The sequence below is a fragment of the Tasmannia lanceolata genome, unplaced genomic scaffold (assembly GCF_043159265.1).
Source record: "Tasmannia lanceolata isolate RefF3 unplaced genomic scaffold, GAP_Taslan_0.1 ptg000005l, whole genome shotgun sequence".
Lineage (NCBI taxonomy): Eukaryota > Viridiplantae > Streptophyta > Magnoliopsida > Canellales > Winteraceae > Tasmannia > Tasmannia lanceolata.
Window position 1 is genome coordinate 3,884,499 of NW_027518682.1, and position 25,429 is coordinate 3,909,927.

General features: G+C 39.5%; 2 protein-coding genes and 1 pseudogene across 3 annotated transcripts; 2 read left to right on the forward strand and 1 right to left on the reverse strand.

The window, feature by feature from the left end:
* Window positions 1–3,431: 3,431 nt before the first annotated feature.
* LOC143877128 (E3 ubiquitin-protein ligase Os04g0590900-like) lies at window positions 3,432–5,466 on the forward strand (annotated as a pseudogene). The gene is made up of 2 exons (XR_013250563.1): window positions 3,432–3,930; window positions 4,024–5,466. The product of XR_013250563.1 is annotated as an E3 ubiquitin-protein ligase Os04g0590900-like (transcript).
* A 1,480-nt stretch (window positions 5,467–6,946) lies between these two features.
* Window positions 6,947–7,474, forward strand: LOC143876934 (uncharacterized). The gene has a single exon (XM_077378614.1). The coding sequence runs from the start codon at window positions 6,947–6,949 to the stop codon at window positions 7,472–7,474; it is 528 nt and encodes a 175-aa protein (XP_077234729.1).
* Window positions 7,475–19,845: 12,371 nt separating this feature from the next.
* On the reverse strand, window positions 19,846–23,977 carry BHLH071 (beta HLH protein 71). The gene is made up of 3 exons (XM_077378196.1): window positions 23,247–23,977; window positions 21,269–21,742; window positions 19,846–20,105 (listed from the first exon to the last, which is right to left on the reverse strand). Exons 1-3 carry the CDS (start codon window positions 23,649–23,651, stop codon window positions 19,929–19,931), a joined length of 1,056 nt encoding a protein of 351 aa, XP_077234311.1. The 5' UTR covers window positions 23,652–23,977; the 3' UTR covers window positions 19,846–19,928.
* Between the last annotated feature and the right edge of the window lie 1,452 nt (window positions 23,978–25,429).

The following is a 25,429-nucleotide window of genomic DNA, read 5'->3' on the forward strand; positions in this document are numbered from 1 at the left end:
GGTCACCCCACCCCTACTCAAAAGTAGACCTTTCCTCTTATCTTGTCTTTGTTTTTACGCTCTAGAGAAAAACAGGATTGCCACCCATTCTTTTGCTCACTTCCACCGGTTATCTTTTTTTTAGTGGATCTTGCAATTATCCGTGAGGTGTAAGTGGCCAAAAGAAGGGGTGGCCCAGTATATTTGGCCGAAAAAGTGTTAGTGCTGGGGAGACTAATGAAGCCACAAAAGAGATTAATTGGATGTAGAATCCATTCTCAGTGGCTATAAGCAGTGTGGAAAAAAGAGAGGGTTGATGTAGAGCGTGCTTTTTCCGACTCGTCTTTATTCCATAGCTTTTCTTTTTTCTCGTCCCACAATGATCTCTCCGAATCTTTTCCTCTGTGGGATGTTGAATTGTCATAGATCGTCACCAACCTGGACACAGACTCTAAACCCAACCCCTGATCAAAAGCCTTTGCATTTCTTTCTTCTATACCCTTACCTTGGGCCCTTAAATGTTTACAGCATAAGTAGGACCTAAGGATACTCTGATGGATGGTCCAAACAGATCATTTGTTGAGCCCCAAGCTTAAAGCCCTGGTCGAAAAAATCATCTCCATAGGATGATCCTAACTCTTCAATCGGTAGAGGTTTAAAATGGATGGTGTGGTATAGGAAGATCAACGTACTAAAATATCCTTCATATTTTCATTCATTTATTTCTATAATTCTATTCATGAGGGCATTTTCATAACAATTAAAAACCCTACTCAAAACCACAAAAAAAATTTATTTTCATGCTTTTAGTTTGATGACAATTTTCTTCTCTCTATTGAGTCTCTTCCCTCTTCCCTAACCTTAAGCCCTAAATTTGTACAACGTATTTAGGACCTAGGACACTTTCATGGACAGTCCGATTTGAAATAGGGAAAATAACCAGGTAGAATTCACCCCTAAAAGCTAGCCGTTAGAGGGAGGGTGCCCCGTGCCCATTCCCTTATAACCCATCCCCATCCATTCCACTTATCCGATGTGGGACTATTTGCTTTTGTGTGGAAACCCAACTATCTCTCCCTCCACGCAGAAGCAACGTGGATTATCTCGCCCTTCCACGCGGCGGGAATGTGGGAACCATGAGATACTACACCAGGGTTTTCAAGATCTTCTCCGAGGAGCATTCCCGCCCTCAAAGGCAAATTGGGGTTAACCACGCCCTGAGCTCTGATACCATTTGTAGGGAATCTAACCGCATGGAACTCACCCCTAAAAGCTAGCCGTTAGAGAGAGGGTGCCAATTCCCTTATAACCCATCCACTTCCATTCCACTTATCCCATGTGGGACTATTTGCTTTTGCGTGGAACCCCAACAAAATGGATCATATCCAGACTTAAAGTAAGATCCAAAAAACACTCTGAAAAGGTTTCGACCATTAAAGAATCTAAATGGGTCGTGACCAAAAATATAGGTCGATTGAATCCATTTACCCCCTTTATATTTGGTTTACTTGCACCTACGTGCTTAGACCATGTTGATACCATGTAAATCTTTTTCCATAGATAACACCCCAATAGTTTTACAAGTGAGTTGCCTGTGTCTTTTCTACACGACATGCAGAGGCATTCTCGTAGTTTTCCAGTGCTAGCAATGGCGTCGTGGTCATTGAGAGAGGCCCAAAGTAGGTGGTCGACAGGTCGAGTTATTAGCCAAGGAAGGTGTGGTGGGACCATGGGAATAGTGTTCTCATCGACAAAAACTTAAGTAAATTGAATCAGTGAGAAACGTCCAAGAAACGAAAGGAAATTGAGAGAGGCCCAAAGTAGGTGGTCGACAGGTCGAGTGATTAGGCAAGGAAGGTGTGGTGGGACCATGGGAATAGCGGTCTCATCGAGTCATCGACAAAGACTTGAGTAAATTGAATCAGTGAGAAACGTCCAAGAAACGAAAGGAAAGAAGAAAGAAAAAAGAAATTTTAAGAGGATGATTACAAAGAGGACGATGACACGCCATTTTCCTGTCACTTCCACGTCTGTCTTTGTCACGTTTCTCACTAAGCTAGGTGAACCAATGAAAAGGATTCAAATAAAATAGTTAAAGGGAAGCCTCTTCCCAAGGGGGATGATCATGTGGTGGAATCCTCATAATCTCTTTTTATTACGTTAGAAGATCGGTCTTACTGTCTAGCTAGAGAGGGGGCTTCAAAAACAAATAAAGCTTAGATGTGGAGATGAGAATAAATAGGGTGTGGCAATATCATTTCCATCAGAAAAAGAAAGTGATCATCTGTCTCTTGGGTGGTTGATGGTTGGTAGTAGAGACTGAGAATCTCTCGTTCTAAATTCTCATTAGCCGAGATAGCTTTTCCTTTCCAAAAATCATGAGAATTATTCTTTCTCTTTTTTACAAAATGACAACTATGACTCCATCCTGACGTTTTCACACTCCTTAAATTAGGCATTTCCAACCATATATATATATATATATATATCAGTCTGCCATGTTTGATCTACCCTGAATAATTCTGGATAAGTTGGTATGGCTGGCATGCCTAATTACAGAGGTGACAAAACCAGTTTCTCCTTGAAAAATGCTACTAACTCCCACTCTGAGCGTCACATAACAGTTGACACGCCTATGATAATCAGGAATGTTGACCTGGCAGGCCATAACAGGACCACAACGGTTGCGATTAGATTAGATTAGATGAAATTAGATTATCATATTTGGTTTTTTAGAAAGGAGATGTTTTGGGCCTTTTCTCATTGAAGATTGGCCATTAATATTTAAACTCCATGATCGATGGTTAAGATTTGTCGTTCACCACCAATTTAGTAAATCTAGAGAAGTACATGTGGTGAGCAACAAATGACAGCCTGATGATGCTCAGAGTTGGGCCCATTTGGCATGGAAAATCAAAAGGAGCATTAGTTCTTACTAGAACATTTTACAACTTAACACGGAGTCATTATGGTCCTAAGTGGGAGCCTGCCTCGGTATAGGACTAGGTAGGACTCGGTCTCATATGATACAAGTTTAGAGGATCGAGCATAATGCATTCCATGAACTCTGTATGTATTGGTCAGGTACCTAACATGTGGTAATAGAGCATTCATTGAGTCCCTTGTTTGAGTCATGGAGTGGGCGGCCTGTGGAAAAGGCTACCGGGAAAAAATGTCAGAGTAGAAGCCACCATAGCTTACAGTTCTAAATAGGCGGAATGTTACAGCTCTAAATGAGGGCCTGCCTAGGTATAGGACTAGGTGGGACTCGCTTAGTACAGGTCAGGTTTAATGGGCCCAGCCTAATGCGTTTCGCTCTAGAGCTTTTTAAGGATATTACCTAACACAAGTCATCAACTCATTCAAGAAAATTGAATCTTACCCAGCACTAAAATGACAATTTTGACCCTGTAACTTCGGAAATGTATTGATGCCGTGTGCTACTCAGCTGTCATTAACACGAAGGAAAGGAATAATTATGCCATTTCACCCTTTGACAGAAATCTTTGTTAGATTGATGCTCCCTCAACGGATGCCTGCACCTACATAAGCGTAAGCAATAATAATACTGTATTGAAAAGCTCCTCTTATCTTCCAAGTCACTCAAGATCAGTTCTTGGTCAACAAACAATCATCTCCATCTTGTCCAACCAAGAAGAAAGAGAAAGAGAACAAGAAAAAGAAAACCAAGTCCCCCTTTTCTCCCTTGCTTTGTTTGAGTCACTCAGTTGTCATCTCCCGCTCCTCTTCTAAAAAATCCAAAAGAGGTATCTCCACGCACTACAATGTTTCTCCCCAGTTTTGCATCTCACACTACCCTAAAAACCATTAAAAAATGTTAATTCTAGGTCCAATCATCCCTTCATAAAAAGATACATAGAGAACTAGGGAATCTACACAGAAATTCATGATAGTCTGACCTCAAATATCTGATCCCAGTACACTATTCAGGTATAACTCTCTCTCTCTCTCTCTCTCTCACACAAACACACACACATTTTTCTTTAATTTCTATGATTGTGATTATATTATAGCTGTAAATAGGATTAGTGAGTCCCAAACAACTGGCCATGGCCTCCCTCCAAAACCCGAACACATGGGCTCCATATGCAAGTACCAAGGATTGTTCTCAAGGCTTCTGCACCATATATTGCCCACAATGGTGCTACATCATATTTCCTCCTCCCCCACCCTTAGAATTTCAGACCGACGATCCCTCCAATACGAAATTCTCCCCCCTAGTGATCGCCATTATCGGCATTCTAGCAAGCCTTTTCCTTCTCATAGCCTACTACATCGTTTCCAAGTACTGCGCCAATTTCGACTCATTGCAAAGAAGATTGCAAAGTGACACAAATGAAGAAAACGAAGAGAGTCGTGGCTCTTCCCGGCGCCAAGACCAGTGGCAGATTGCCACAACTGGCTTGGATGAGACCCTCATCAAGTCAATCACAGTTTGTAAGTACAGAAAGGGAGATGGATTGGTGGAAGGAACAGATTGCTCGGTTTGTCTCAATGAATTTCAAGAAGATGAGACTCTAAGGTTACTACCCAAGTGCAGCCATGCTTTTCACCTTCCTTGTATTGATATGTGGCTAAAATCTCACTCGAATTGCCCTCTCTGTCGTGCGGGTATCGTCTCTACTAGTCCTTCCTCAATTCAATTGCTACCTTCGGCGCCAGAAAGTCTCCCTACTCATGAGAACAACACTGTTGTTGCCAATGAAGATTCAACAATGCGTGGAGAAGAAATTAGCCTGCCTATTGGTGTTGCTGAATCTAAGTCCCCTTTTCGAGCCCTTCGAGATTTGGGAGGTTTGGGGGAGAGAGATAGTATAATTGAGATTAGAGATGATGGAATTCAACCAATTAGACGATCCATTTCGATGGATTCTTTGTGTCAAGGCCGGGTTTTGATTTCACATGTGTTGGAAATGAGTATGGAAGAGGACTTTCAAGAGGAGGATGAGTGCTTTCGGGCTCGTGCCGGATCTTCAACGAAACGATGAGGGGGAGAACATAACATGGGTAATAATGGAAGCAGGGTCCTGGATTGTGTTGTGAGTCCCACTGCAATGAAAAGATCATCTTCGTGTGGGAGGTTTATGTTCACTACGCATGGAAGGGTAAAGTAATTCAGGCATTACTGTATGAGAACTGGTAGAATTGTATGGGGGAGAGCACTTAAACAGACGAACTGAGAAAGGAAAGAACTTGGTCTGGAAATCTTACATCAGTAGAAGTTGCAATCTTATATAATTTTGGGGGGAGGGGATTTCCTCTACAATTCATGGTAAGGGCTCCCTGAAAGCTCTCCATACATGTCTTTATTTCTAATTTTAGTAGTCTTTTTGTGGCTCCATGGAGTTTGATTGGTATGAGTTCCATGTTACAGAGATTATTCTTCTATTTTGTTTAAATTTTTTTTTCCTTTTTACTACAAAGTGAGGCATCTACCATCTGAATGAAAATTCAACTGGTTTTATCTCTTATGGTGTCCTCTTGGATGTTAATGAGTAGAGTATGTGAGATAATGTTTGTAATGATTTTGCTTTCTTTCTTCCATAGCTTCGTTTGACTGAAAATGCATTCGGATTTATTGGTGGATTATTGGTGGGAGTGATTCATGGAGATCATGCATGTGTCCATTAAATATGTATCCTTCTTAACAAGAGTTCCTATTTTTCTTCTTTTCTCTCTGGGTGTGGTAGTTCTTCAAGTACATTAATTTAGACAAGCCAAGTAGTGGACATCTTGGGTCTTCTCACATACTTGTTGGAATTCTAAGCTGGCCGTTAAGAATCTAAATGGTGATGTTGGTGTTCTGATCAAGCCTTGTAATTCTAAGGGGACGTATTGGACTTCGAGAAAGCCTTGGAAGATTCAAAGCAAGCCTTGTCACTCTGCTGCCATCACGAATCATGGAAGCTGTACCACCAGTTGCAGAAGACCCTTTTCCTGAGGTATTGTTGAAGTATAAATGATTAAATAACACCAACTCTAACATCTTAAGCTTTTGGAGCAATTGGTTGCTTCACATGGTATCAGAGTTATTGTCCCACAGCAGGTTCTAGGTTGAAAACCTACCAACCCAAAAGAGGGTCCATATGTGTCACATGTATGGCCAAATGTGTACAACCAATCACAAAAAAGGGGGGCCACAAGTGACGTATAAAAGACTAAATAATCCCAACTCTAACAATTAAAGGTTTTGGGGTAACTGGTTGTTTCACACGTATATAAAAAAAGTTGTGGAGTTCTCTAGACCAGTGGATATATGATGCAGGGAGAAATGGGCAGTAAGAAAGGTGGCAGGTTGAGGAGGTCAATTCCGGATGAAGGTGTTAAATTTTAAAGTGTATTTTTTGGGTAGCTTTATTTTATTTTTATTTTGAGTGATGTAGTGAGGAGAAATATGTATTTTGTGTCCATGGGCATTTTGGTCTTTTGTTGGCCTAGCTTGCACATGTGTGAGCCACACATGTTTGCTACAACTTTTCCCACTACTTCCTATTTCAAATTCAAACCTTTACTTGGAACTCCAAACCGACTACTTCCCTAAGCATTTAAGACACAACTTTCCCATACACACTACCACTTACCTATGCTATCTTCTCTTTACTAACTTCACTTTGGTAGAGATTCTCCACTACCTAGACCTCCATTGAAGCTTCATTGAAGCTCTCTTGTGTGCAAGCTTTCCTCTTGAAGCTTCTTTTTTATTGTTCTTTATCTTGTAGTGTTGTTCTTTCTATCATATATTGAAGCACATTTTTTTGGGTGTTCTTCTTCTACTTTGGTTGTTGATTTTGGGCTAGTGTAAACTAACTTAGGTTTCACTATTTGAGGAGAGGATTTTTCGGTGGTGAGAAATTCGTCTTTCTCTATATGGTATCAAAGCCACAAGGGTGGTAGTAGGTGCTTGCCTAGATTTTCTTGGTGAAGAAGTTCAATCGGTGCTTTGAAGATGGATATGAGTGGAAGGGTTATTGGACTCGGCATTGAGTTGCTAAATCAATCAAATTACAAGATATGGAGAACATGTATGGAGTCTTATCTTGTGGGAGAAGATTTATGTGATGTTGTTTGCGGAGATGCAAATGTGGCTCCGGAAGATACACAAGAAAATGACGATGTGTTGAAGGCGTGGAGGATGAAGAATGCTAAGGCCGAATTTCTTTTGAAGCGGTCTATTTCGCATGACTTGTTTGAGCACATCATTGGGTGTAAATCGGCGAGTGAGATTTGGACTACCCTTGATGGATTGCTCAACAAGAAGAATATGGCTCGTCTACAAATGTTGGAAAATGAGTTGGCAAATACTACACAAGGTGGTCTCTCTATTTCTCAATTCTTTTTGAAGATCAAGAATCTTTGTTTGGAGATTTCTTTATTGGATTCGGAAGAGCCTATTTCGGAGGCACGAATGAAGCGGCATATTATTCGTGGGTTGAAAAGAGAGTATATTCCTTATGTTACGTCGATTCAAGGGTGAGATCGACAACTTGGGCATATACAAAAGAATTGTCGTGTGAAATTGAAGGATGGAAATGTAGCCGAAAAAGTTGATGATCCAAAACATGAAGAAGATCGGGGTAGATGTTTCGTGGCAGAAACTACTACGATGGGTGCTTTGGCATCCATCAATTTTGAGGATGATTGGATTGTCGATTCCGGTTGTGGGCATCATCTTACCGGCGACGAATCCAAAATCTCAAAGTTCCGAAAATATGAAGGCAACGATGCTATTATCACGGCGGACAACACTATACATCCGGTAGAGAAAGAATGGGTCATTACCATTGATGGTGCAAATGAGGATCCTATTACACTTAAGAGTGTGTTTCATGTTCCCGGTATGAAGAAGAATCTTTTTTCAGTCGCAAATGCGGTTGATGCGGGAAATTATGTTTTGTTCGGGTCTAAGGAGGTGAAATTTCTTCGAAATATTTCAAGCTTGAAGACGGATGTTATCTACACCGGTAAGAGAGTTAAAGATTTGTTTGTTTTATCGGCTTCAACCTTATATGTTGATAAAATGAGTACAAATGATGGCGCTTCAATTTGGCATGCTAGATTGGGTCATATTAGCATGGATAAATTGAAGGTCATGATGATAAAGAATCTAGTGAATAGGCTACCAAATTTGAAGTTTTTTTGTGGTGGAAAGGTGTGTGAGGGTTGTCAATATGGTAAGGCACATCGTCTTCCATTTGACAAGTCTCTTTCAAGGTGCAAGACCCCCTTGGAGCTTATCCATAGTGATGTAAAGGGACCTTGTAGGACACCTTCACTTTCCGGCTTCCGCTATATGTTATTATTTGTTGATGATTTTACTAGATTCACTTGAGTATATTTTATAAGGGAGAAATCCGATGCATTGCCTAAGTTTGTTGAGTTCAAGAAGACCGTTGAAGGTGTACTTCACAAGAAGATCAAGCGGTTGAGAACCGATAATGGTGGGGGGTTTACTTCCGATGAATTTTTCGCATTTTGTCGTGAGAATGGTATCCAAAGGGATCTCACTTGTGCCTATACGCCTCAACAAAATGGAGTTGCGGAGAGGAAGATTAGGCATCTTGTGAAAACTTGTAAAAGTTGGTTATATGCAAAGAATTTACCCAAGGCCTTATAGGCGGAAGGTATGTCTTGTGCAACTTATGTGATTAATCGGGTGCCTCTTAGTTCGATTAATATGAAGTCTTCTTATGAGTTGATGTTTTGGGTGAAGCCTAGTGTCAAGCATTTCAAGATTTTTGGTTCAATTTGCTATGTGCATGTGCCGGATGAAAAGAGAACCAAGTTGGATACTAAGGCGAAGAAGTGTATTTTCATTGGGTATGATGAAAGGAAGAAATGTTGGAAGTGTATGGATCCTACAACTCACAAGTCCATTGTTTCAAGAGATGATGTATTTGATGAAGTCTCTTCCTATTACGGTTTGGATGGTGGTTCCACTAATGGCGTGGGTGTAGGTGAGCACATCCTTGTTGAGGTTGAGCCTCAAGCAACAATGAACTTGCCTTTGACACCAAATGCTCCAATGGAATTTGGGTCTTCTTTTTCTTTGCCGATGGGGGAGCAAGGTGATAGGGGGATTGATGTTGCATGTCATGTTCAAGAAGATGAGCAAAATGAAGAAACTAATGAAGATGAGTGTAGTGCATCGCATCTTAGAAGATCAAAAAGAAAGATTGTTAAGCCGGCACGGTATCGGGATGAAAACATGGTGAGCAGTTATTCTTGTTTCCTTTCCGGTCCATTTGATGACAATGAGCCATCTTGCTTTGGTGAAGCAAAAGGAGTGAGAGAATGGAAGGATGCCATGGATGAAGAGATGGATGCACTTGTGAAAAATGAGACTTGGGATCTTGTTCCTAAGCCTAATGATGTGAATTCGGTTACATGTAAATTGATGTACAAATTGAAGCGGAAAGAGGATGGGAGTGTGGATAGATTCAAAACAAGGTTGGTGGCTAGAGGGTTCTCTCGAAAGTATGGAGAGAATTATGAGGAAATCTTTAGTCCCATTGCCAAGATGACTTCCGTTCGAGTTGTAATTTCATTGGCCGCTTGTCAAGGTTGGAAATTGTTTCACCTTGATGTGAAAAATGCATTTTTGTATGGTGAGATTGACAAAGACATCTACATGGAGCAACCGCCGGGTTATAACTCAAGTGATCATCCGACTCATGTTTGCAAGCTCAAGAAAGCTCTTTATGGGTTGAAGCAAGCTCCAATGGCATGGTATGGTAAGCATGCTGAATACTTACAATTTTGTGGTTATTTTGCTTCTAACTCCGATTCTAGTTTATTTGTGAAGAAAGACAAAGGCGTGCTTGTCGTTGTGCTTCTTTACGTCGACGACATGATAGTTACCGGCAACAATGATGTTGAGGTTGCAAAGCTAAGGGAGAAGCTTTCTATTCGTTTTGAGATGAAGGACTTGGGAGAGCTAAGTCACTTTCTTGGCTTGGAGGTGAAAACTTTGAAAGATGGAGTGCTAGTTTCTCAAAAAGGCTATGCGGAGAAATTAGTTGGAAGATTTGAGATAAATCAAAGTAAAAGATCATCTACTCCTCTTGATCTCAACATAAAGATAAGGCGGGGAGAAGGCAAGATTCTTCCGGATCCGCAGCCATATCATGCTCTTGTGGGTAGTCTCATCTACTTGACTATCACAAGACCCGATATTTCTTTTTCCTTTGGGCTTGTTAGTCGCTATATGCAAGCGCCACGGAAACCACACTTGGAGGCGGCAAAGAGAATTTTGAAGTATGTGAATTTTACCCTTGACTTTGGGTTGCTCTACAAGAAATGGGTTGATTTTATGTTGAATGGATTTACCGATGCTGACTATGGAGGGGACTTGGATGATCGGAGATCTACTTCCGGTTATGTGTTTTTATGTGGATCGGCGGGTGTTTCCTGGTGTAGTAAGAAACAAGACTCGGTGTCTCTTTCAACAACGGAAGCGGAATATAAGGCCGCCACTCTTGCGTCTCAAGAATGTGTTTGGTTGCGGCGGTTGATTGAAGATGTTCATTTACCTATCCACAAGGCGACGACTATTCTTGTTGACAACCAAAGTGCGCTCAAACTTGCCACAAATCCGGTTTGTCATGCAAGAACAAAGCATATTGAGATCGAGCATCATTTCATTCGTGAAAAGGTGTTAGATGGTACAATTGGTGTAGCGGAAGTGAGGAGCAAAGAGAACATTGCCAACATATTTACTAAGTCACTTTCCAAAGGACCATTTGAGCTACTTCGGGATAAGTTTGGAGTAGTTTCCAAAAAATTACTTTAAGGGGGAGTGTTAAATTTTAAAGTGTATTTTTTGGGTAGCTTAATTTTAGTTTTATTTTGAGTGATGTAGTGAGGAGAAATATGTATTTTGTGTCCATGGGCATTTTGGTCTTTTGTTGGCCTAGCTTGCACATGTGTGAGCCACACATGTTTGCTACAATTTTTCCCACTACTTCCTATTTCAAATTCAAACATTTACTTGGAACTCCAAACCCACTACTTCTCTAAGCATTTAAGACACAACTTTCTCATACCCACTACCACTTACCTAATCTATCTTCTCTTTACTTTCCAAGATTAAGCCTAATTCTCATAACTTCACTTTGGTAGAGATTCTCCACTACCTAGACCTCCATTGAAGCTTCATTGAAGCTCTCTTGTGTGCAAGCTTTCCTCTTGAAGCTTTCTTCTTTTTTATTGTTCTTTATCTTGTAGTGCTGTTCTTTCTATCATATATTGAAGCACATCTTTTTGGGTATTGTTCTTCTTCTACTTTGGTTGTTGATTTTGGGCTAGTGTAAACTAATTTAGGTTTCATTATTTGAGGAGAGGATTTTCCGGTGGTGAGAAATTCGTCTTTCTCTATAGAAGGAACCAAAAAGTTGAAGAAAGTGGAAGATGCTTCCATTCTACATATTCTCTTGAACCTTTGGGAATACTCACTGGCGTAGCTCTATAGAAACAGAAATACACTACATGAAATGTGAGAATCTAGCCCTCCATTAACACCTCTTTAATTACTAGCATAGAGTTGATCCCAATCATTCCAAAGTCAAGTGGAAAGGCATATTTAAGTTCCATGCATAGAACCGTAATGCCTTATTTTCCTCAAGTTTAATTTTTCTTATGGCATTGACCTTGAACCACACTCATAACCACCAAAAGCATGCAAGTCACAAAACCTCACAAGGCATGCACATGTCTTTAACAAGCAGTTAAAAAAAAGGCTTACCCACTATTGTTAGCTCGGTCCTCTTTTATCATTCAAATGGCATACACATGTCCTACCCACTATTGCTAGGTCGGTTCTCTTTTAACTAAGGTTAATGCATGGGAATTTAGCTAGCACCACAAGCACCTGGTAGGTAGAATCTTAAACAAAGCCGAGCAAACAAATGGCTGTATATCCACATTTCACATTTTCATTTTCCTATTGTGGTCATATTGGCCTACCACAGGAGTGATCTATGGGGCCAGTTGCAACATTTCACCAATAACATGCTTTCAACAACGTTCTTAAAACAAGCAGAGACTCTTGTTGTCATTTATATAAGCATGAAGTAGTCAACCAAAGCAAGAGGCTGTTTCGGTAAATCCTCTACAAGCATGTTGTTTTGGACCGAGACTAAATGAAAGATTTTAGTACAGAACGTCCAGGCCCTTTGAGCTCATCAACAACACCTTCTTCATATCAAGTTCGTTTACGGCACAATCCATAAACTACCAACAAGGGTCAATTAATATCGCAATTTTAACATGGTATGTCCCACAAAAATTCCCAAACATTAGGTCTCAACCTTGATAGTAGAGTCTCGATGGAGAATCGTGAGAAGAAATTTCCTTCTCGAACCCTAACGCCTTGAAATCCATTAGCTTTCAATGTAGGTTAGGACTTAATAGGTTTTCACAGCCTCTAAATCCATAGAAATGCCTAAGCTGAGGTTGAATTTGTAAAAACCCTCAGAACCAGTTCTCTGATTGCTCTCTGATGCAATTGAGAACATGAATTTGCAGATTGTTCCCATTTACTAATAGGATTTTATGGCATTCTGGACGATCAATAAGAAATACTTACATAAATTGTAATCCGAGGCTTCTTGCTTGAAATGGAAAATGTCATGCATGTTAGTGTAATTAGGGTTTAAGCAAGGATGCTTAAAGCATTACACCCAAGGTATCTAATTTGGAATACCAAGTTTGTTGCCTCCAGCCCCTATATATAGAGATGCACTAGGGTTATAAGAGGTTAATGGGCTCCAGCCCAAATGGGCCCACTACACCTGGTCCATTACCTATTGGGCTTATATTAGAACATACATGAGTTATATTATATACTCAACAATCTTCTCCTATGTTCTACATATAGCACAATCCAATAGATAGATAATGTGATGTCCAAACAAAATTATTGAATCATCCATATCACCATATCAATAAAGATTTGTAATCCAACTGAAAACAAAATACTTTAAAACATAACCAAGAGTTTTAGAAATAATCTAAACTCAAACATAAGCAGTTTCATATGTAGATGAACTATTTAATCAACGGAAAATAAAATAATAGTTCCCACTGCGCTATAAGGATTCACTCATCAAGTAAGTCATCCTCATCAAGATCCAAATTGAGGCAATCTCCTCCATTTTCGCCAATTCCTGTAAATTATCAAATATGAATTTCATTAAAAAATGAATCCAATCATTTGTGTATTTTACTAAAAGTATCTAGTTATACCAGAAGAACTTAGTACAATTTCATAATGGCTGAAAAATAAATATCAATATCAATAAGCATCAATGTCAAATTTCAATCAAGAACAAGACCTAAACAGTTTCTTTACAAAGAACCATTCCATGTTTCCATTTGGAATGTTACAGGCATCATATCCAAATTGAGTTGAGCTATATCATCAAGTTTGGAATGAAACAATATTTCCAAAGAAGGACATGACATCAATGTGAAAGACATAAAGATAACTGTAAACATCATTGAAACATATCAAGTGCTTATCTTGGCCAAGATAGGGAGATTCAAAAAATTCAAAATAATATGAATGTAGGTTAAGACACGTCTACACAGTCTTTAACCCCATCTCCCCCGCAGTTTTGAATATTCGATCTTTGTTCAGTCCTTTCGTAAGAGCATCGGCCATATTATCCTTTGATCTCACATCAACCAAAGTGATAATACCTTGTTCTAGAAGATAATTCAGTGTGGCATGTTTCAGCCTGACATGTCTCCTCTTACCATTAAAGAGTGAGTTTTTCACAATCGTAATTGTAGCTTGATTATCACAGAACAAACTTAAAGAGTTAATCTTTAAATGGGTCAATGGAATGTCCAGGATCAGATCTCTTATCCACTCTGCTTCATCTCCTGTAGAAGCTAAAGCATAAAGTTCTGACAAGTCTGTCTCTTTGACTTCCATGCAACAACGGCTCCACCCAGTGTAAAAACATAACCACTGGTAGATTTACTGTCTCCTAATTCTGAGCCCCATGATGCATCAGAATACTCTTCCAGGATAGGAGGATGGCCATTATAACATAGAGCATATCCTTGAGTACCCTTAAGGTATCTCATCAGTCTCATAAGGGCATCCTAGTGCTCATGGCCAGGATTACTAGTGAAACGACTCAGCATGCCAACTGTAAAGGCTATGTCTGGTCTAGTGCAACTCATAGCATACATGAGACTACCAATCATTTTAGAATAATCTAACTGATTCACACTGTCACCTTCATTAGAGATCAGCTTCTTGGTATAATCAAATGGTGTCTCAATCGGTTTACACTCACTGTATCTCCATGTAGAAAGTAGTTTTTCAATATAATGGGCTTGGCTAAGAGTAATCCCTTGCCTTTCAAAACTTATTTTCATACCAAGAATGGTGTCAACCACACCAAGATCTTTCATGTCAAATTCTTGAGCCAAAGTGGTTTTCACGTCACTCACTACAGAGAGATCGGAACCAAGAATCAACATATCGTCTACATACAAGCAAATAATCGCAACCTTATTCGACACTGAACGAAAGTAAAGACATTTATCTGAGTAACTGGTCTGAAAACCAAAGCTCTTTACTACCTTGTCAAATTTTTGATGCCACAATTTAGGTGCTTGTTTAAGACCATACAAAGATTTGTGTAACTTACAAACTTTGTCCTCGAAACCCTCCATGACAAACCCTTTAGGTTGGTTTATGTAGATTTTCTCTGTGAGGTCTCTATTAAGGAAAGCCGTTTTTACATCCATTTGATGCACAACATACTTCTCAATAGAAGCCAAAGCAAGAAGAATTCTTATCGTTGCCAAATGACAGACCGGTGAGTAAACATCAAAGTAGTCTATCCTACTGACTTAAGTATAGCCCTTAGCTACTAAACGTGCTTTATACCGAGCTATGGATCCGTCAGGATTAAGTTTCTTCTTCAAAATCCACTTACAGCCCACAGTCTTAGCCTCTTTTGGCAAATCGACTAGCTGTCAAGTTTGATTTTGTAACAGAGAGCTCATTTCATCATCAATGGCTTCTACCCACAACAAAGAGTCCTTAGATCTCATCGCTTCCTTATAGGTTGACGGATCAATCTCTACATGGTAGGTCACAAAGTCCTCACCAAAGTTCTTGGGTACTCGATCTCTTGTAGAAACTCTTAAAGGTTCTGATGTAGAAATCAGTGTAGGACAGGTGTCAGAAATATTATGTTCAAACTCTACATGCGATTCTGTAACCATCTCAGTATCGCCAGGTAGGTTCAAACCATGATCTCTGAGAAATTTATTCTCAAAGAATACTGCATCTCTAGATTCTATAACCAAACTGGTAGATAGATCCAAAAACCGATCAGCAGCACTATCTTCTGCACCACCTAGATAAACACAAGTGTTTGTTCTAGGTCCTACCTTAGGTCTCCTAGGATCTTGTATCCTCACATAAGTAATACAGCCCTAAGTCTTAAGAGTGTCATATCTAAAAGGATGTTTATGCCATAACTCATAAGGAGTAGTGGTCAACTTAGAGTGTGGTACTCTATTCAGGATGTGATTTGCAGTTAAAGCTGTTTCTCCCCAATAGCTAGTACGCATGCCAGCTGTCAATAACATAGAGTTTAACATTTCAGTTAACGTCCGATTCTTACGTTCAGCTATGCCATTAGATTGAGGTGAGTAAGGAGCAGTAGTTTCAAGTATTATGCCCTGAGAGGCATAGAATTCTTTGAACTCTGTCAAAGTGTATTCTCCTCCTCTATCACTCCTAAATCGCTTAATTTTCAAGTTCAATTGATTTTCAACACGATGCTTGAAAATTTTAAATTTATCAAAAGCTTCATCTTTCGATTTTAGGAGATAAATATGACAATATCTAGAAAAATTGTCTATAAAAGTGATTAAATACTTCTGACTACCTCGAGTAGTGAAACTTTTAAAATCACAGAGGTCAGAATGTATTAACTCAAGAAGTTGTGTGCTCCTAGAAACCGAACGAAAAGATTTTCTAGTGATCTTGGTTTGTGCACACACTTCACATCTGTCAAATCTAATCGATGTATCTAAAGGTATAGTATGAGTTTTAGCAAGTGTGACCATTTTCCTATAGTTCACATGTCCCAATCTAGTGTGTAATAACTTAGGATCAATCAAAGTGGAACTCACCTGACTAACAGTTTCATTTGCTAAACTCAATCTATACATACCATCGATTAAGAAAGCACGGCCAAAATAATAAGAGTTAACAGTTAAAGTTACTCTACCACCCAAAAAAGATGAACACATGCCAGCATTGTCTAAAAGAATAATAGAAATTAAATTCTTTTGAATAGCAGGAACTACTTTAACATTTTTTAAAGTTAGTATTTTCCTGAAGAAAGGACCAGGTGCGCAGTTCCAGTGTGAGTCACCTTTGCCTCAGCTCCACTAGCCACTGCAACGGTCTCTTTCACGCCAACAGCATCCGTAAGTAGTTTCTTCGAGTTGCAAACATGGCAGGTGGCTCCTGTATCTAACCACCAGGTTGAAGAAGTATTGGCCTTACCATTGCCTAACATGGCAATAAAGCTCTTAGGCGCAGCACTTCCTACCATCATATGAGCTTCCTTTTGTGGTGTGTCAGGTTTAGCCTTCTTAGGTTGTTTACATTCTGCAGCAAAGTGACCCCATTTCCCACAGTTGTGGCACTTGCCCTTCTTTTTCTAAAAGATAGTCTTTTTGGCCTCCAACTTGGGATGTTCACTTTTAGGTGACTTGGATTTTTGAGGAAATTTCTTGGGATATGTTACCGCGTTAGCAGTCTGTTGCTGTCCAACCATCTCCAAGTTATTCCTAGCTCGATTTTCATCTTCGATTCGAATGAATCGTTTGAGATCATCCAGTCCCACTTGCACCTTTCTCCGATACATCTCAGTTTTGAAAGAAGGCCATGCAGATGGTAATTATATATAATTGCACCCACAAGAAACGAATCACAGACAGCTATTTTTTCATTATGCAACTTAGATCTCAAATTCTCTAGATCAGTTACTTGATGAGTGATTTCCTTGTTCTCTTGAAACCTGAAACCCATGAATTTGTCCACAAGATGGGTCTTGGACAATTCCTCCTCCTTCTTGAATTGAGCATCTAAGTTGTCCCATATTGCTTTAGCAGTGTTAAATTTACCATAGGTTTCTGCAAGACGATCTAAAAGACAATTCAACAAGTAGTCTTTGCAGAAATCCTCATCTTTAAGCCATTGAGATTCATCAACTTCTTCATCCGTCTCAGCAAAGGTACTCAAAACGGTGTAAAAATAGTTCATATATTTTAGACCAAATTGAGTCTTTCGCTTCCATGAGGTAAACTCAGATCCTCCAAATGATTGAAGTTTGACCATCTCAAACGGAAGAAAACTCTTTTCCATTTTAATATTTAGGTGAAATTAAAAATTGGAAAGAGTGCACCTGATTGGAGAGAACCAAATTGATAACCGAATCGCGTATCAAGCCGAGCTCCAAGAATACTTGTTCGCCAAACGTTTGTCCAACGGAGAGGATTCAGCCCTAAGAAAATGGCCAGTGAGATTTCAGCCACAAGGGTTCTAATTGCTCAAAATTGGTTCGGTCAAGGAGTGTTGCCACCAAAAACCCAAAGGTTATTCGGCCAATCTCACAAATTTCACCGACCAAGAGAAAATTTGGCAAGAACCACCACCAGGGAGGAGAGCAACCGGCCCCAATAAGTCTACGCCGATGTAGATCCGGAATCTGATTGGAGCTTCAGCCACTTTGTTCTTGGCCAAAACATCAAAAAAATTTCCTTGAGAACCCCACAAAGCCGAGAGAGCTTCACACTGTCTCCTTCAGATCATGTCAAGAACCACCACCATTTATACGTCCTCTTTTAGTGTTGGATCTAGACAAAAGTCTGCTTGGTGCTCGAGGCAGAGACGATCCCAAGCCCAAATCAATACAGGGGATAAGAAACCCACGCCCAAATCAGGTTTGTCTGGTGTGAAACCCACTTCAAAATACGATGGAAAAGAAAAGAAAAGGAAAAGAAAAACCACTGAGATTTGCTTTTCAACAGATGGGTTTTATTTCAAAACAGGTTCCACCAAATAAATTCGGCCACCAAGGGTTTCCAATCGAGATTAACCCAACCCGAATTTGAACAGGAAATAGAGGGGCGTGATTTCCTTCTCTCGAGTTCTGTTTTTTTTTTTTTTTTTCGGCAATAAACCCAAATCCTCTTCTTGAGAAACAGACGAGATCAATTCGAGAGATTGAAGCAAACGAGAGATTTGGGGCAGCAGATATTGAGGGGAAGAACCACCACAGATGCAGACAACCCCCAAAAACTAATTCCAATTGAGAAGAACTTGAAAACAAAAAAAAAAAACGAATTTAAGGTTTTCTAATGCTTTAAGATTGTTAGTGTAATTAGGGTTTAAGCAAGGATGCTTAAAGCATTACACCCAAGGTATCTAATTTGGAATACCAAGTTTGTTGCCTCCAGCCCCTATATATAGAGATATACTAGGGTTATAAGAGGTTAATGGGCTCCAGCCCAAATGGGCCCACTACACCTGGTCCATTACCTATTGGGCTTATATTAGAACATACATGGGTTATTATATACCCAACAATGCAATGGTGAATGAAAACCTTGGTTCACAATGTGACATTGAAAGGGATGTCACATTGTGACATTGAAAGGGTCGTCACAATGCTCTGATGCTATCCTAGCATTTTTGTTTTTTATGACAAAGGGTGTTCCCACACCCTTCGGGGGTAGGACTATTTCCTACGGATGTGCGCAGGCACCCGTAGACCACGCGCATCCAGGGAGCAAACCGGGACTTTAGCCGAAGAGCCACACCCGTCCGGGTTTATATCGGAGCCCCTTATACTCGCCTGTAAATCTTTTCTTTATTAATGCAGGTAGGGGTCTGCCTATCCCCAGCTTAACCATCAAAAAAAATAATAATAGAACCTTGGTTCCCAATGTACAATTGAAAGGGATATAGCGCAGCTTGGTAGGCACGATTTGTTTTGGGTGCAAAATGTCACGGACTCAAATCCTATCATCCCTTTGGTTGTAGCTAATTAGCTATCCAACCGAACCAACACTATGTTCGTTTGAGATTGTGACAACTTTCTGTTGAGGGCTCACAATCGGTTGTTACAATCTCAAACGAACAGAGCCATATTGTTCGGGCATAATTGATACATGGCACCGTAATGGGTCTTAAGATGGACAGACCAAATTTATGAGAGTCTGACCTATATCCATGCTTAGAATGACCATGGAATCATGTAATATAACACTTAAGGATGTGTGTTAGAGATGCACAATATTACCAAAATATGCTATTAACAAGTGTCTTGCCTAAACATGTCATATTTTAGTGGATTCTAAATATTGGACCGGGCCCCGAAAGCAAGGCCAAGCCCACTCGTCAGAAACACTCGAATTCGTAAATTGAATCGATGTGAGCAAAGTACTACCAGAATAGATATCGACAAAATTTCTGCAAACTCCAACTTTTTCTGTGAGAACGACGCCTCATTGTCGGAGCCAGAAAAAAGACAAAACGTAAGCTGGGCTAAACATTTACAGCCTCTTTTGATAGATACAACCCTATTGTTCCTGACCCCACCTTAATCGGATCTTAAATTCATCAATCCTTGGATTCTGCCAAGAAAAGCTAAACCTCGTTATATTTTTTAAAAATCCTTTAATGGGATGCCCATTTGGTATGGGATCCAAGATCATGCGGGCCACCTCATGATCATCCACAAGGTGTGGGTCCTAAAAAATTGAACGTTATGATAGACCCTTTGCAGAAACAAAGCAGCATCCTTCTTTGGAAGAAGAGAAATGAAAAAACCACATTAGAGAAATGCAAAGTCAGGAATAATCAAATACAACATCCTAATTAATCAAAAAAAAATCAGAGGGGTAGTATTGTGGTAGTTTTGTGGAAGACCCATGTTCATTTGTGGGTTTTCACAAACTAGAGTGGAGCAAAGGGAAGCTTCCTCTTCAATTATTGTGAGCAGGTGGTGAACCGCTCCAGCAATTTCATCGACAGAGTTGAGGTGGCATCCTTCCTCCACCTGCAACAACAAAAGAATATTCATAATTCAAAATCATAGGGTACCTTTTTATGTCGACAAGAAAACGATAACCCCATTTGAAGGCCAATAATGAACCATTCTCACGGTAAAAGTTGAAGAGGGGAAGTATCATTCCCCCGTTTGAAATCCAAAAATGGTGGATACCCTTTATACACAAAATAGGAAAACAATGCCTTAACTGGAAAACTGCATTTGCCATTCCTGCTTTCACTAGAAAGAGCTACTCCTTGCAGGATGTTTCTATGATAAAAGGCTTAAGCACCAGAACGCACATGACAAGCCTAAATTGGGCCCAACGATATGACATTAACCTGATCTGATATCCGATAGTATAGAAAGATAAATAAACGCCCCCCCCCCCCCCCCTAATCGGATGATCTTCCAACTAGCAAATCAATGGCTTACAAATGGCCAATTAAGATCCAACCCACGTTAAAGTTCTATTAAGAAAATTTAAAGGTAAGATAGCCAAATGGGCCCACTTAATTAGATTACTTAGTAATCAATAACATGCTTATTATAGTTCTCCTAGAATCTTAGGCACCTGAAAAGTTTTTTTTTTTTTTTTAAAGGAAAAAAGAAGAAGAGGGCGAGCCATTCAAGAAAAAACATTGCATGGTTACTTCCAAATTCGCTAATCTATCAATAGCATGCTTATTATAGGATTCCTAGAATCTTAGGCACCTGAAAAGTAGAAAAAAATTAAAAGAAAAAAAAAGAGAGAGGGTGAGCCATTCAAGACAAAACATTGCATGGGTATTTCCAAATTCGCTATTCTATTACCTTTCCAAAGCAATGAGAGTTTAGCAATGGTGTATGTTTTGTTGAGTTAATACTCATGGGAAGATAAGAATTTCTGTTATATTCCATTATCAAGGTACCACCCTTGATGTTTGATCTAACAACAGCCGACTTTTAAGAGACTGCTGTGGGATCATATATCAAGGGTGGGGATTGAGTCCTACTCTCATTAGGGGCATGTACGCACACAACATATAATTTCTCATATAAAACATACTTCTTTTTTAATATATAATTTCTGTATGCAAGGGCGCCCTTGCATATATCATTTCTTCTTAATTTATTATAGATAGAAAGGGAAATTAAAAATCAGAAAAATGCATCAACACAAGCATATGTACCTTGGCGCTAAAGGAGTAGAGCACAAATTGATCCAACGTCGTGACATTGAGGTGAAGGATTGTAAGGCAGAGGGAATGAAATCCAGCAACCATTTTAAGAAGCTGTTTGGGTCTCCTCTTTGAGAGGATTCGAAGATTTGCATGGGTCTCGATCATTGTCACCTCAATGTCCGCAATAGCCGGTTGATTCTCTAGCGGGTGCTCCCGAGGAAATTGAGACCACAAGTACTGAGGGTACGAGAAGAATTGTGCAAATGGAGGCACAAATAAGTCCTTATTGTTGTGGTTTTTGCTGCTGCTGTTGTTGTTAGTGTTGATATTAGTCATGCTCGTGACGTTAGTGATGGAATGCGGCCCTCCTCTCTCCTGTGTTTGTTGCTGTAGTACTCGTTTTTGGGCTTCAAGGGACTGGAGGAGTTGTTCAAGTTCTTTGACAAAATCGATAGCACCTCCCACAATTGATGCCTGGTCACCCTAATCACCCACAAAAAATTAATAAATAAGCAAAGTGTAATGGGAAGATAAAGATCACCCTTTTTTTTTTTCTTTTTTTCTTTTTTGCGTTTGATTTTTAGTATCAACTAAAAGAATTGTTGTATAAAAGGTGGAAAATTATAGCAAGGAACAAGAAATGCTAGAGAAATCATTTAAAATTCTAGGAAAAAGCTAATTATGACCAAAAAGTACTTAATAGAGGCAACCCTTTCTTAAAATTCTTCTATAATAGAAGTGTTTGGTGCTTTCTTTAAGCTTTAAGCTGAACAAAATTAAAGGCCTAGACATTTAGGGGCCGTTTGGATACGCGGATTTTAGAATCTTTGATTTCTTCAAAATTGTAGATGGGAGATGAGAGAAGAAAAAGACCAGCCGTCATTTTCTGATTTCTTGCCCTTCTTTCTAACAGCAACAGAGCAGCAGATCGATCATCCCATGTTTCCAGGTTTTAGAAATCACAGGCTGAGGGAGAGATTTCTAAGACCTGGATTTCTTACTTAAAATCCAAGAAATGCTGTCATGACAGCATACAACAGCTTGATCATGAACTCTCTTGTACACTGTTTTCAAACTAAAATCTAGATTCTAAAATCCACGTATCTAAACGGCCCCTTAGGTTTTCTTTTGGGTACGTCTGGCGGTCATGAAAAATTATTCCATGGAATATTCATGGGCCCAATTGTAAAAGAGGAGGGGCTGGGAGAGACTTATGGGGTGCAAGTGCATATGAGAAATCCCTAAAAAAATATAGTAAAATAAGGAATCTTATTTTCCATGGACTTTTCATGCTGTTCTCACTCCCACCCTTGATCAAATCTCTCCGTCCTTCCATCTATCACAACAGACCATGCTATTCTTCCATGGAATATTTTTTTTCATGTTTGCCAACATGCATGTTTGGAAACCATGGAATTTTTTTCTGAAAATCTTTTTCCTTGAAGAATAATTTTTCCAAGCTTTGGTAATGCCTGGGTAAAAAAATCTGAGAAAGTTTTTAACTGAAATAATTTTTGCCTAAAAATGCGTTTAACATACCTTGTAAAAATCATGGAATTTAATGGTTGCCAAACATTCCCTCAGTGTTACCCATTCACCTAGAAAATGGTGACACGAAACACGACTGTAATACGCAATTCAAGGTCACCAGAGGACAATTATAATCCGATTGCAAAAGCCAAACTTCTAGGCACAGGAATCAGGACTACAAATCTGCCTTTTCCCGAGCAAATCCATAATATAAAACCACTTAACAACAAAAAAAAAAAGAGTGAAAAAACCGAGCATGGGACGAAATGCCCAATTCTAATAGAATTAAAATGGCCAATTGAGGAACACCTTTAAATTTTCAGATTAAGAAGAAAACCTTATCCAAGCAGGATAGCCAATCCCAGGAACAACTTATCTAAGGATTTCTATCCCTATTGTTAACAGCCCAAATGAGAATAGAAAATAAGAAAAAAAAAAAAAAGGTAAGATGACTAACCCTCTGAACGTAAGATTCAGGCATTAAGGAACGCAAGATGGCCAGATGCTCATTCATCTGTTTTCGGCGGTTGCGTTCGACTGTAATGTGTGTCATTCTTTGGGCCTCTGCTTCTTCCTTGTTTATGCAAATCTTTGGCTTTCTTCTCCTCTTCTTTTTACCTTGTGTGGGTCTCAAATCGCCAGATTCTGATGGTTTTAGGCAGCGGAACAAAGAGCTATGCAGGTTTTCATTGAAACCTGAGGAGGTTAAAGCATTCAAATCTGGGTTACATTGGCCATTAGCAATGTGGCCAAAGAAGAAGCTTGATTGTGAGGAATCCTGATAGGGATAATCACTAGCAGATATAGTGTCATAGATGATGTAGTTGGAGAGATCGTTAGAAGCAAATGTGTCTAGAGCCATGGTGCTAGCTATTCTGTGAATCTCTACCTGCAAATGAGATTTCTAGAATATGCATGCACCTTTCCTAATTTTGTCTAGCTTTCATGACCCAAGAACTTCCAAATCACAAGACAACAATCATTTAATACCAAAACCCAGCTTTACATCTTCTCAAGCCTACAAAAAGCTGTATGTGAGTGTGAGATAGAGAAGTGGGTTTTATAAAATAAACAAAATGGGAGAAGAGGGGCAGTTAGACAAGGGGGGGAAAGATTGCACGTGAGGAGGTCAGTAAAAGAAGTTGTGCTTTTCCGCTACAGAAAAGTGAGGAAAAAGAAGGCCTCTTGGTTTCCTGATTTCATAGATCTTGTCAAACACTGTACAGGCTCTGGATATAAGGGACCCAAATCCATATGGAAATATGCATGAAAACAAGAAAACAAGCTGGTAAAAACTACTCTGAAATTAAAATATGACCAAGGGTAGAAAGAAATGACAGGGCCACGTACCATAGATTCCCAAAAAAATGAATAAAATGTGCTCCCCTTTTCCCAGATAATCAGTTTTTCAACTTCAAAATCATGCTATGTCTAAACTAGCTACAAAAAACTAGCTTCTTGTACAACAGTTCCCACAAAGCTACAAACGCAAATGGGCTCTACTTAATTTGTTCTAATGTAATGATTACCCCATTGAAAACTGTTTAATTTGCCATTTCATCTGTTACAAGTTCATAGATTCTACTTTTTGTATCAGTTCTACAGAGCTAAAAGACAATGGGTTCTGAACAGTAAGACTATGTCAACAAGGACCCTTCCAAGACTACTAGGATTAAATTGCTCCAGTTAAATGATTCTATACAGATATTGACTGTACATAGAAGCCTGTGTTCTCTTCATTCCGTCAAACTAAAAAAGCTAAATACATTCAAACACATCATTATCGGCATTTCCTGAAAAACAAGGTGTCTTGGAGTGTGCTATTCCCGATGGGACATGAGAAGCTTAGCTAAAGTAAAGCAAAATACAAAAGAGAGGAAATTGATGAAAATGTAGTGGCACAGAAATGTATTACATTGAAATGTCTCCCTTATCATGTGATGAGGACTTCTGAGAGAGGTGGTCTGGTTGAGCCGGACCTTTGGACCATGGTCCTAGCTGTCAGGGCCCAGACAGGGGAATCCATGTGACCTACAGTAACCCCTCGAGAATCCCATTTGGGACACTCATCTAAAGTTTCAAACACTCGAACGCCCTTTCCCTCTTCCTGCATAATTCCATTCCCACCATTAAAGTTCTTTCATCAATCCTCTTCACATACTACTATTTTGTTAAAAGAAATATTCCTCTCTTTATCAATGGCTATGTTTTTTGTATCTTTCAAGAACCAACATTTAGTTTAATTATTGAGTTCCCACGTAGATTAGCATGCCCTCATGTCGTGATTCAAATAAATTTGCATCTGTATGTTGCGATGTTGCACATGATGCTTGTTGCGTAGGGGACCATTATATTTGCTCCCTTTTCTTCCCCTGGCCACTCCTTTGTGCCCTTGTGGTATTAAAAGAGTAGTCATAAATACACTAGAGGTGTCCCAGAAAAAAAGGGCACGAATATATTACAAGAAATGACGTGGATGAGTAAGTTGGAGTTAGGCAAGACCCCCAGCAGACAGGGCGGAGCCAGGAATGTGCACCAGAGGGGGCAAAAAATAGTTGTTATACATCAATTAATAAATTATTATAAAGTAAAAAATTAAATTTGCACAAATCAGTTTCAATTTTAAAATTATATGATGGG

Bases quoted from the DNA above. Each gene is read 5' to 3' on its own strand.
- BHLH071 (XM_077378196.1), bottom strand. From the start codon at position 23,651: ATGGCTCTAGACACATTTGCTTCTAACGATCTCTCCAACTACATCATC. The intron at 21,743-23,246 runs GTTAGTCATCTT...GTGGGTGATTAG, and splicing joins CTGAATCTTACGTTCAGAGG to GGTGACCAGGCATCAATTGT. The intron at 20,106-21,268 runs GTACATATGCTT...TTGTTGTTGCAG, and splicing joins TCTACTCCTTTAGCGCCAAG to GTGGAGGAAGGATGCCACCT.
- LOC143876934 (XM_077378614.1), top strand. From the start codon at position 6,947: ATGGATATGAGTGGAAGGGTTATTGGACTCGGCATTGAGTTGCTAAAT.